At 36.4% G+C, this 13,043-nt stretch overlaps 1 protein-coding gene across 1 annotated transcript; it reads left to right on the forward strand.

Moving 5' to 3' along the window:
- The first annotated feature begins 9,715 nt into the window (after positions 1-9,715).
- On the forward strand, positions 9,716-13,031 carry LOC131636889 (argininosuccinate synthase, chloroplastic-like). The gene is made up of 10 exons (XM_058907483.1): positions 9,716-9,873; positions 10,036-10,088; positions 10,205-10,244; positions 10,658-10,799; positions 10,988-11,036; positions 11,162-11,344; positions 11,557-11,631; positions 11,710-11,895; positions 12,015-12,103; positions 12,244-13,031. The coding sequence occupies exons 1-10, from the start codon at positions 9,807-9,809 to the stop codon at positions 12,794-12,796; spliced, it is 1,437 nt and encodes a 478-aa protein (XP_058763466.1). The 5' UTR covers positions 9,716-9,806; the 3' UTR covers positions 12,797-13,031.
- The last annotated feature ends 12 nt before the right edge of the window (positions 13,032-13,043 follow it).

Below are 13,043 nucleotides of genomic sequence, written 5' to 3' on the forward strand. Positions count from 1 at the left end.
TATGTATAATAGCGAAGTGATAAATTTGTCCACTAGTGTAATGACCCCCTCATGAAAATGTTAAATAAAAAATTCAAGCCTTTCATAAAAATAAATACTATTGAGGTCTTGATATTGCCAAATTTTTAAAGTAAAACACCAACTTCATTCAATCATATTGGATTATATTCACTTAAGTTAATGAACTATACTTTTCAACAAACAACAAACTTGATAATACAAAACAATCTTATTATGACAAATCATATACAATGGCTCAAAGAAGATTTTATTCCTTCTCCTAGTGTAGTCAAAAGGCAACATCTTAGATGGCTCTACAGTTACCGGTAAGCTCACATGATAGTACCCACCTGTAGTGGGAACGAGGCTTGAGAGGTTTGGTTTCAATATGTCAAAAATGACCAATACAAATTACATTAAGAGAAATATGTGAAAATAATTTAAGTATTAGATCTGGAAGTAAATTTATGAACAAAACAGATCATACTATTGCATTCCAGATGTACCGAGAATACCTGATAAGAAAACATAGTTCTTTGGTCTCTTTTAGGATCATTTTGGTGTTCTATTTCTTCTTCCAAGCAGCCTCCAGAGCTGCCTCTCTCTATTTGCTAGCTTGCAGTTCTAGCATCAAATCATCAACAACAAAATTTCATGACTCTAAGTCATCTAGCCTAAGTCGTTTTCAACTTTTCTTGCAACTCTCTATTTTCAGAATACTATTGACAAAAGAAAAATCAAAATCAAGGCTGTCAAGTACAGAGTTTCATAATTACATGTACACAGAACCAATACAACTTTAAGGAAGGAAAAATAACCTTTAAGTGCAATTTGCAAGTGAAGACATATTTATCATTAAGCTGCCCCTGAAGGACAGTGTTGTCTGCAGATTTGATCAACGTATGTTTGCAAGAGACATATTAAGAATAGTAAAAGTAAAATGATTAGTGTTAACCTAAGTGTATGTTGAATGTGTACAATTTAATAATCAGATAGAAGTGCGTGCAAAAATCAGATTTTTGAAACTAAATTATTTACTACCAAAGAAACACGTTCATTCCTAAAATACTCACTTCCAACTCAAAGGATTTTTCATCGCACTGAGTCATTAATCTTGAGATTCTCTTAATCTTGAGATTGTATTTCATAACACACCCAAAAATAAAAAACTGCAAGAATGAGCATTATTAAAGTTTTCACGTAAATATGTAGGCTTCAAATCTTAAATATTGACTAAATACCTGCTTCATTTCAACTGATCGGACATTGTCATCCCACCCTACAATTCAATGAGCAATATATGTAACAATTTTATAAAATCATGTGGTGATTGACCGCGTAAAGTAAGAAGCTAAAAATCAGCTTACAATCACAGCATGAAATGAACAATAGATGAAGCCAAAAACCTTTTGCTTTAGGGTCATAATCTACTTATGACTGACACCAACTGGAATTCCAGTCTTTAGTTCATCAAGTTCTAGTTTGAGATCATAGATTTATCTCTAGTATTTCTTGGTTAGAGACTATTCATCAATGATCTGCAGCAAATAGTTCCACCATCAGTCAATGATAAGGTATGTTTCTTACACATAGGCATACGATTGTATAGTTGAGTCGACCTTTTTAATTAGTGGAGTGTATATTTCTATCTCAACCTGCTAGCAAACTTTAATGTATTATGAGTTTCCTCCATATTGTTTGAGGCGGGAGTTATGGTGCATATAAGCTGAAATTTGTATAGTAAACTGTTACTTAAGTAGCATGTTAAAATAGAATTGCAACCTAGAATAATAAAGTATAAAACTAACTACACTAGTAAATTGAAGTAGTGGCTCACATCTTCCTCACCAAAAGAGTGACTTTGCTGGCGGTTAGGAGCTTCGAAATAAATCCTACTAATCTTCACTTATAGCTTAACAAAATATTATCCAATCTTGCAATACATGCAAGTGTAGATTATGAATAACAGTCATTACCTTAAATTGGTGTAATAGAAAAAGTATGAGATGCAACATCAATGCTTTCTCAGACTAGCATATTCATCAAGTTTATGGACATTAACTATGTTCCCTAATTAGTGGGAAAGATAAAAAACCAACACATGAACAAATAGGTGCACCGAATCTTTAGCAAATCAACAAGCAAAGCAAAATCTCCCCCACATGTTTAATGGAAAACATAAACAATGGTGAATTGGATGATGTCAATAGCAATCCAACCTAGATTAATAAGTTAGGAAATAATAAGTCATTTGAGAACATTATAGCTAGCATTGTATCAAAACCCTAAATTTGTGTTAAACTTAAAAAGGTCCTAAATTAATCTTAGATTCCAAATTGCGAGACTAAGAATACCATGATTCACAAATTGCGTTAGGGCTTGAAGTCGCCGGCGACGGCGAAGGAAGTCCGAAAAACATTCCTTGTGTAAGGGCTCCTTAATTTCCGTCGAGGAATGACGTTGTGGCTTGACTTCAAAGAAAAACTCTTATTTGTTTTCTCTGAAACCCTAAATTCATAAGTGAGCTTCTTTTTAGCTAGTTTTGAATGGATTGAAAAAGTGCTATTATATTCATAAGCTGGGATTTTTGTCTATCCTTTTACGTTTTATTTCTAAGCACCTCTGTAATAGCGCCCGATAAAAAAGTGCTATTATATGTATATGTGGGAAGCTTTTAATAGCGATTTATAAAGAAGTGCTATTAATGTTATGCTATTGTAAGTTAAAATTGTAGTAATGTATGTTTGACTCTCGTGGTGTGAACCATATCTAGATTGGTGTTCTCAACTGGTTGCAGGTTCAACATTCCCCCAATAGATGGCAAGACGAACTTGACTTGGTAACTAAAGGAAGTAAAGGAGAAGGTTGGAAGGCTCAACTTCTAAAATTAGCTTTTACTAAGACAATATACGAAACTTGGAGATATATAAATGATGTTTGCTTTAGAGACAATGTAATTAATACCAACATAAGGGCAAAAGTTATAGACAATATTATGTATAGAAGTTGGAGCAAAACTAAGTTTAGAAAGCATGTATTTATGTTGATGATGGCTTATACTTGGTATGTTCTTGTCATGGTTAAGTGGCTGGATCCTTAAGATCGCCTAGACAATGTAACTTTGTTATTTGGTTGAATCAAAAGTTTTGTATTGATTCAGAAAAAAATTATAATATGATTATTCCATGTTTTCTCTTACTTTCACCATGAAACATATCCTTACAAAATAAATAAATTATTATTTAATATCATTCTAAAAATTATAATGACTAATTATCATTTAATTATTAAAAAATATAACTTAATGTTAATTATCAAAGTTCTCAATAAAAAATATTTATAAATTGTAGAGTTTATTATTATTGATAATAATAAATAATGAATATTTTTTTTAAAAAATATAATTATTAGATAATACTAAACAATATGATATTCTTTAAAGTACAAGAATTTACATAGAATTTCAATTAAAAATTAACTATTAATTAGACGCTGCAACTTTAAAAAGGGTTTTAAGCTACTCGACAAATTCAACAACGAATGATCGGCGAAGTAGAATTTCGATGACATTGATGAATCTTCTCCCTCGACATAGAATATCCTAGTAAAGCTTGTTAAGGAAACTCTTGCGGTCGATTCTTCCAGTTTCGTTTAGTCCTCTTTCTCCCTCATTTATTATTCCTCTTTTTTCGATTTTCATATTTTCTCGATTTTGTTTATAGAAGCTTCTTTATTGTTTGGTTGAGTTATTGGTCTAACTAAATAACTATTGGTCTCACTATAACTTAATTTAATGTTCAGATCTCAATAATTTTATTTTATTAAAAAGTGTAGGTGAATTGAACTCCGGAGGCTCACAATTTAAGACATACCTCAAAGTTTTGAGAACTCTTATGAAGATACTTACAGATAGGGGTAAGAATATGACAGACCAATTAACAGGAGTCTACAGCCTAACCTACACAAGTCAGACTTTTTTTATAAGCCTCTTTAGCAAAAAAGACTAGGCCATAAGCCATGGAAAAGTCTTTAAACCTATCAGACTAATCTATTAAATAAATATGAATAATTTACTTATTATTATATTATATTTATACTTTGAATTAAAATACAAAACTCAAGCTTAGTAATTTTGACGAACTTAAAAAAATTAACCGAAAAAATCTTATGAACAAACAATGTCATAAGTTATTTTTCATAACTTCTCTCAAGCAAATAATATCACAAAACTTATGTTAATAGGTAAACTTGAATAAGTCAACGCAAATAAACATTTAGTCTTGTTGATCTTTTAATTTGTTAGTCTATTTAAACATTAATTAAATTACCTATTTACAAATTTCCAAGAGGAACTTTCAAAGTATTTGAAAACAGCATATTCCTAGACCATGGTGACTTAAACAAATCTGCAGCAGCAACTCACCTTCTGTTGACAAACGGCCAGGGGTCCAAAGCTACAACTCAGATTTGCGGGCATGCCAACTTCAACAGTTATACTACAGGGGAAAATTCTGGTACTATGCAATCCCCGGTTACTATCGAGGCTGCCGATTTGAGCACACCTATCCAAAAAGAAAATAAGAAAGGGAAATGCAAGGAAGCTGAGACTTCATGGGACCTTGGAGATGCTACTGCAGTGTTAGATTCAATGAAAGCTGGCCCGTTATTGCGAGATGTTTTGGCGAACTCACCCGCTAGCAATTTTGTGGCGGTCATGGATAAAGTTAAGGGGACTCAATCTTCTATCAATAACAGCAAGATACCGGCAACAAGAACTTCCATGAAAAATCAGGCCCGACGCAAACCTCTTTCAAAAGGCATCACATTATCCGAATTGGTGTTTCAACAAGATAAGGACTTGAATGTCGTGAAGAAGAGATTTCGCACGGATGAAGTAAACATGGCTGAACCGAATGAACAAACTAATCTTCACTCTGCTGCAGCGATTGATATGATGCATGAAGACGCAATTCTGGACAAGAGTGCTGCTGGAATTGACAAATCCATTCAGCATAGTACTGATTCTATCGTCACTGTAATTCCGGCGGGCACTGCTCAGCAGGCCTGCCAAGACAAATGATTGTATTAAGCTGGAACTGCCGGGGTCTAGGTAACCCGAGTGTAGTTCCGAATATTAAATACCTCATCCAAAGATATAAACCGGATGTATTGTTTATGTTTGAAACAATAAGCTATTCTAATAAAGTTGAAGTTTTACGCTATTCATTGGGATTTCATTGTTGTTTTTCGGTTAATCGTATTGGTAGAAGTGGTGGCATGGCTGTATTCTGGAAAGAGCATAAAAAATGTTCTGTTCAGAATTATTCGAACAATCATATTGACATGTTAGTGGAAGATTCCATTCATGGCAACTGGAGACTTACTGGCTTCTATGGTTTTCCCGAGAATTCTCGGAGAAGGGACTCGTGGAACCTTATTCGCAACCTCTCTGACAGTTCTAATCTGCCTTGGTGCATCATCGGAGATTTCAACGACATTCTTTCCTGCAATGAGAAAAAGGGCAGCATTGAAAGACCAAATTGGTTGATCTCAGGTTTCAGACAAGCTGTTCAGGATGCTGGGCTGATAGACATTCCTTTAGAAGGGTTCCCCTTCACATGGTTCAAAAGCCTGGGTACTGCCAGGGCAGTGGAAGAACGACTTGACAGAGCTATGACTAATACGAATTGGAGCACCTTGTTTCCGAACGCGAATCTGGAGTGCTTAACAGCAGCCTCTTCGGATCACTATCCGATTCTTCTCAGCTGCTTCAATGACACGGTGCATCAGAATTTTAGGAAAAGTTTCAAGTTCGAAAATGCTTGGCTTACGGAACCGGGATTCAAAGATTTTGTGCGTGAGAAATGGCTTAACTGTGAACATGACGAGATTACTAAAAAGCTAGAAGTTTGCGGAGTCGACATGTTGAAATGGAGTCAAGAAAATTGGTGCAAGGTTAGAAGAGAAATCGACAATGTCAGCAAGAAATTGGAGAGAGCTAGACATCATGTTTCGGACAGGAACTACAATTATTCCTCAGCTCTCAAAAAGCGACTGACATCCCTGTTAGTTAAAGATGACCTTTTCTGGAGACAAAGAGCTAAAGCCCATTGGTACAAGGACGGAGATTTGAATACTCATTTTTTCCATGTCTCGGCTACTGTTAGAAAAAAGATCAACACTATTAAATCTCTTGCCAATGAAAATGGGGAAATATCAAACTCTACTGAAGGTATGTGTCAATTGGCTAATAATTACTTCACCGAGCTGTTCCAAAAGAAGACGAGCTCTCGGGATCGAGTCTTACACGCCATTGATAACATAATCTCGGAGGAAGACAATGGTATGCTTACTGCTGAGTTTTCCTTGATTGAATTTAAAGATGTTGTGTTCTCTATGCAAGCCGATAAAAGTCCTGGCCCCGACGGTTTCAACTCCGGTTTCTACCATCAATCTGGGATACTTATGGCATTGATATCTACAAAGCAGGCTGTGAGTGGCTCGAGACTGGTTTATTTCCGCAAAATCTTAACAAAACAAATATCACTCTCATTCCGAAATGAACCTCTCAAACTTCTATGAAGGATTGGCGTCCGATTGCTCTTTGTAATGTGCTCTATAAAGTAATTGCGAAAGTTCTTGCTAATCGTCTTAAGAAGATTTTGGGAAAATGCATCTCAGATAATCAGTCAGCTTTTGTTCCTGGAAGATCTATTTTGGATAATGCTATGGCGGCTATTGAAGTGGTTCATCATATGAAGACCAAAACTAGAGGGAAAGTCGGGGAGATAGCTCTTAAGCTAGATATCCGTAAAGCCTATGATAGAATCGATTGGGAGTACTTAGAGGACATTCTTACCACTATGGGGTTTTGTGAGAAATGGGTTAAGTGGATTATGCTTTGTGTTGGAACGGTGGAGTACTCTGTGAATGTTAACGGTAATATGGTAGGCCCGATTGTTCCCGGTCGTGGTTTGAGACAGGGGGACCCTTTATCCCCGTATCTTTTTATTCTTTGTGCAGAAGGGCTTACTGCACTTATTCGAAAAGCTGAAATTAGAGGTGATATTCATGGTGTTAAAGTTTGCAGGAATGCTCCTATTATCTCCCATCTCCTATTCGCAGATGATTGCTTCCTGTTTTTCAGAGCTAATATTGTTGAGACTACTGTTATTAAGGATATTCTTGCCACTTATGAGGAAGCCACTGGTCAAGCCATTAATTTCCTTAAATCTGAATTCTACTGGTCTAGGAGTCCAACAGGTTCTAGGCACGGGTAATTATCTTGGTGTTCCTTCTATGATTGGTAGAAGCAGGAAATCAGCTCTTAACTTTATTAAAGACAAAATTTGGAGGAAAATTAATTCTTGGAGTAGCAGAAGTTTATCTCAAGCAGGGAGAGACTATGATCAAGTCTGTTTTGCAATCCATTCCATCCTATATTATGAGTCTCTTCCTCCTTCCATCCTCCTTAACTGATGAGATTGAGAAGATGATGAATCGATTCTGGTGGGGTCATAAAAGGGATAGAGCAAAAGGTATTCACTGGCTTTCTTGGGATAGACTATCTATGCCTAAAAGTGAAGGGGGTATGGGGTTCAAGAATACCGGTGCCTTCAACCTCGCGATGTTAAGCAAGCAAGCTTGGAAGCTCATAACTATGCCAGATTCTCTTGTGTCCCGCCTTTACAAAGCCAGGTATTTTCCGAATTGTGACTTTCTCAATTCTAATATTGGCCATAATCCTAGCTATGTGTGGCGTAGCATCTGGAGTTCAAAATTTGTGATTAAAGGAGGATTAAAATGGAGTATAGGGTCAGGAGAGAATATTTCGGTTTGGGATCCGTTCTGGTTGGCCGACGGTTCCTCTCTGACTAATCCTTGGCCTAACAATCTGGTAGTGGATAATCTCAAGGTATCTGATTTGATGTCTCCGATTGGTAAGTATTGGAATCAGGGTGTTATCCTCTCTCTAGTAGGGGCCGAAGCAGGTGAGAAGATTCAGAATACACCCTCTTTATTGCGGTTCATACTGATAATTTAATTTGGAAACATGAGTCTAACGGTAAATTCTCAGTTCGGAGTGCTTATAGGTACTGTATCACTGATGCTATTGATACCTCTCACCTTAGAATCAGTGAGAGATGGAATCTGTTGTGGAACATTAGGACCCCCCAAGAGTAAAGAATTTCCTATGGCGTTTGTGCAGAGATTGTGTGCCTACTAGAAGAAGACTCCTGGATAAAGGAATTGATTGCCCTTCAAACTGTGTCGCTTGTAGGGTCGGTGAAGAGAACAATTATCATCTCTTTCTTCAGTGTCCTAAAAGTATTGTGTTGGATACAAGTGGGTCTTTGGTCTATGTTGCAGCAGGTTTATAGCAATGGGGAGATATTTGCATCTGTGATTTTTTCCTTTTTGCAGGTATCTAGTAAAGACCAACAAGCGATTTTCTCAGTTACTTTATGAAGTATCTGGAAAGGAAGGAACAACCTTGTGTGGAATCAGGTGGAAGATCCTCCGAACATTATTTGTCAGCGCGCCCTTCAGTTGTTGACAGGATGGAGGGAGGCTCAGCAGCTTAACCCAAATAATATAAGTATCGACCCCCCGGTCACTATCATCAGATGGGCAAAACCTTCGAGGGGCAGACTCAAGTGTAATATTGACGCATCCTTTTCACATAACAAAGTGGGTATCGATGCTTGCGTTAGAGATGATGCAGGTCAGTTTATTGTAGCCCGAACTGATTGGTTTTCGCCTTGTACGGATGTTGCTATTGGGGAAGCTCTTGGTTTTCTTAAAACCTTAAAGTGGGTTCATGAGCTGGGTTTTGACAATATGGATTTCGAGTTGGACGCAAAACACGTTGTGGATAGTGTGACTAATCCGAAACCAAATGATTCGGACTTTGGTGCTATTACTGGCGAGTGTAATCGTTTGATGGCTCTTTTATTTAGGAACTCTCATGTTAAGTTCGTTAGAAGACAAGCTAATGAAGTGGCTCATGCTCTGGCGCGGGTGGCTCCATCTTTTGCTAGTTTTCATAATTTCTTTGAAATTCGAACATGTATTCAGAATATTGTTATTAATGAAATGAATTAATCTTTTCCCGTCAAAAATAAAATAAAATAGACTAATAGGTCAAACCGGTTTTCGAAAAGGCCAGACTTAGGCTATAGTATGCCACATGTTAAGTTTTGAATTTTTTTACAGATTTGATCCAAATTTGACAAAGGCTAACTAAACCCAACCTATTCCCACCCGTACTTACAAATAATAAAAAAAATTCTCAAGTTGCCGAACATTTTAATCTCTTAAAAAAACTATTACTCCCTCCGTTCCTTTTTAAATGTCATTTTAGCAAAAATCTCTTCAACCAAGATAGTGGATTGTTAGAGTTACTTTTCCTATCATACCCTTATTTATTTTTCTCTTTCTAAATAAATTCATTCATACTCTCTTTTTCCAATAACTAGTTGAAAAATGTGAGGTGGAGTTATTGAGAAAATAAAGGTATAATTGACAAATTATAACATTAAATTATAAAACGACACTTAAATAGGAACAAAAAAATTCTTCTAAAAAGACACTTAAAAAGGAACGGAGAGAATAATTTATTAATTTAAAAATGTTTTTTTAATTGAAATCCCTTTAATCTATAAACAAAAAAAACCCTTAAATTGGTGACCAATTTGGTCATTTCGTCAAAGTTGAAACTCTTGAAACCCTTGTTATATTCGACTAAAGCAGCTGCATTATTTAGTTCAAGAGTTGTTCCTGTTCACTTCTTCACTTCAATAACAATGGCTCAGTTGAAACCATTTCCTTCCCATCCATGCGCCACTACCACTCCTTCCCTACATGCAACAGGTTCTCTTTTCTCTCCCTTTCATTCTCTTTCATAAATACTGTTAGTTATTTCAAAACCCCGTCTTTTGTATCCTAAGAACAATTTATCACGACCCTTTATTGATTTTTCATTAAGATTTGATTTTCTAATTCTCTTTTGGCTTCCTTGGTTTTTATTTGCAGAGCACATTCTGTTTAATAGGTTTTGGAAGGCAAACCCATGTTCATTTAAACAGGTGATCTTTAAAAATTCAATCTTTAATCCTTGGAATTTACGAACATATGTTTTTACTTTATATTTTGAGACCCTCTTTTGTTTTTATCTTATGTTGGAATTTTCTAATATGTGTAGTTGAAACCAAAAGCTAATGTTGGTGCTGGTAGACTTCAAGGTGAGACTATTTTGTATCAAGATCTATTGGAAATTGTTATGTGGTTGCCATTGTCTTTATTTGTTTGATTTATAAACAATGGTGAATCAATGAATTAGTCATTTGCATGTAGATATTTAGTTGCTGTGTGTATCTTGTCGCTGTCTTTATCTGTTGGAATTGAATTGACTAGTTTGTTTTCACTTGGATTTTGAAAATGATAATTTTCTTAGCAAATTTATGTCGTATCGGTAATAAACAATTGATTTTCTGGAGGGATAATTTGGGGCTTCTTAGGTTATGCATGGTTTACGATGAAAGTGAATGAATTCTGTTGAGGCACTGTGTGTTCACATGTTCATTATGTTGATTAGATGCTGTTTGATAGTTAAGTTTAATGTTTGTAAGGCTATTGAAGTTTTCGTAATGCACAGTTGTAAAAGCAGTATTGAACAGTGATTCTGCTGTGGAAGTTTCTGAGGCCAAGAAGGGTAGCGGGCTGCGTGGAAAACTGAACAAGGTTGTACTGGCTTACAGTGGTGGCTTAGACACGTCAGTCATTGTCCCATGGTTGAGGTATAGATGTTTCCTAGTTCTTTTTCTACTAGGTTTCTGTCACAAGTTCATGACTCTTGTAATTTAGAGATGTTGTTTTGAAATTTGAGCGGCATGAGTAAATGAAGATCAGACCATTTTTAAGTTATCTATTGCTGTATAATTTTGTTCTTGTTATGTTATCTTATTTAGCGATCTTGATGTTGCAGGGAGAATTATGGTTGTGACGTTGTTTGCTTCACTGCTGATGTTGGCCAAGTACGTTGTGACTTTTAGAATTCATTTTTTGTAATGAAGATTATTGTTGTCTAAGTTGTTTATTGGATGAGGTGTTTTAAGATTGTAAACATCCAACTAGCAGGTTAACAAAATTAATTTCACAGGGTATAAAAGAATTGGACGGTTTAGAAGCCAAAGCCAAGGCCAGTGGAGCCTCTCAATTAGTTGTAAAGGACTTGCAGGAGGAATTTGTTAGAGATTACGTATTTCCTTGCCTGCGTGCTGGTGCCATTTATGAGAGGAAGTATTTGCTTGGGACCTCAATGGCCCGTCCTGTCATTGCAAAGGTACTTTTGCTTGAAGTTTGATATTTCATTTCAATTGGTTAAAACATTTTCGCTTGTAAATGTCAAATATTTTGCACCTCCCACACTTCATATTAAAGGCGTGTCTGGTGATTGACATGTATCAGTGTCGGACATTGCATTCTTCAAATGTTTGTATGTGTCATGTTTGTGTGTATGTCATTGCTTATTGATTGATGCGTGCTGACTGGTAGGCCATGGTGGATGTTGCCAAAGAAGTTGGAGCTGATGCTGTAGCCCATGGGTGTACAGGGAAAGGAAATGATCAGGCATGTGTAACTATTATAACTACAGTAATATGTCTTGCAAATTATATTAATCTCACATTTTTTTTAATAAACATTTAGGTTCGATTTGAGCTCACTTTCTTTGCGCTGAACCCCAAGCTAAACATTGTGGCTCCATGGAGGGAGTGGGATATTACAGGGAGAGAAGATGCTATCGAGTATGCTAAAAAGCATAATGTTCCTGTTCCAGTGACAAAGAAATCCATATATAGCAGGGATAGGAACCTATGGCATCTTAGCCACGAGGTATGCATTGCTTATCTTTAGTTTGATCTAGGATTATGCATTATGAAGTGTAGCTCCCATAACTATACTTTGGGAGTGACATGTTACTGTTTCTCTAATGCATGCGATGTGACTTAAAGGGTGATATTTTGGAAGACACAGCTAATGAGCCCCAAAAGGATATGTACATGATATCTGTCGACCCAGAGGATGCTCCAGATCAACCCGAGTAAGCTTTCTTTTAGTTTTACTAATTCACTATATATGCAGTTTCAAGTTTCTGTTATCCCTTCTAGAAAGGCTGCACCCTGCAATTATTTTTGGAAGTTGAACCTTACATTTTTCGAAATCATGCATTATGTGTTGCAGGTATTTGGAAATTGGTATAGAGTCGGGACTTCCTGTTTCACTCAATGGGAAGACGCTTTCACCAGCATCTTTGCTCACTGAGCTCAATGAGATAGGTGGAAGGCATGGAATTGGTCGCATCGACATGGTTGAGAATCGGCTTGTAGGCATGAAAAGCCGCGGAGTCTATGAAACTCCTGGCGGAACTATCCTTTTCGCTGCAGCAAGGGAGCTGGAGTTTTTGACACTTGACCGAGAAACAATACAGGTCAAAGATTCATTAGCCCTTAAATATGCAGAGTTGGTGTATGCTGGAAGATGGTTTGATCCACTCCGCGAGTCCATGGACGCCTTTATGCAGAAGATTACAGAGACCACAACAGGTTCCGTGACTTTGAAATTGTACAAAGGGTCTGTTACTGTAACAGGTAGGAAGAGTCCCTTCAGCCTTTATAGGCAAGATATCTCATCATTCGAGGGTAGTGATATATATGATCAAGCTGATGCTGCTGGTTTTATCCGGCTTTACGGTCTTCCAATAAGAGTCCGTGCAATGCTTCAGCAAGGCATTTAGTTTAAGTGTTGGTTTCATTTCAGAACATGTATTTGTTTGCAATAAGACCGCATGCTTTGTTTTGTTAGATGAAATAATTGTCTTTTATCTGTTATTTCAGTTTTGGTTATTTAGGAATTGGATTGTAACAGAGAGTAGTTTCAATTGTTAGTGGATCACCTCCACTCTAATAAATTGGTCGCAAATGTTAACGAATATTCTAATGTTTGTAACATTCAACCAATATTGTTTAGCATATTATAATGTT

Source organism: Vicia villosa, linkage group LG1 (genome assembly GCF_029867415.1).
Source record: "Vicia villosa cultivar HV-30 ecotype Madison, WI linkage group LG1, Vvil1.0, whole genome shotgun sequence".
NCBI classification, from domain to species: domain Eukaryota; kingdom Viridiplantae; phylum Streptophyta; class Magnoliopsida; order Fabales; family Fabaceae; genus Vicia; species Vicia villosa.

Bases quoted from the DNA above. Each gene is read 5' to 3' on its own strand.
- LOC131636889 (XM_058907483.1), top strand. From the start codon at position 9,807: ATGGCTCAGTTGAAACCATTTCCTTCCCATCCATGCGCCACTACCACT. The intron at 11,345-11,556 runs GTACTTTTGCTT...GCTGACTGGTAG, and splicing joins CCCGTCCTGTCATTGCAAAG to GCCATGGTGGATGTTGCCAA. The intron at 12,104-12,243 runs GTAAGCTTTCTT...TATGTGTTGCAG, and splicing joins GATGCTCCAGATCAACCCGA to GTATTTGGAAATTGGTATAG.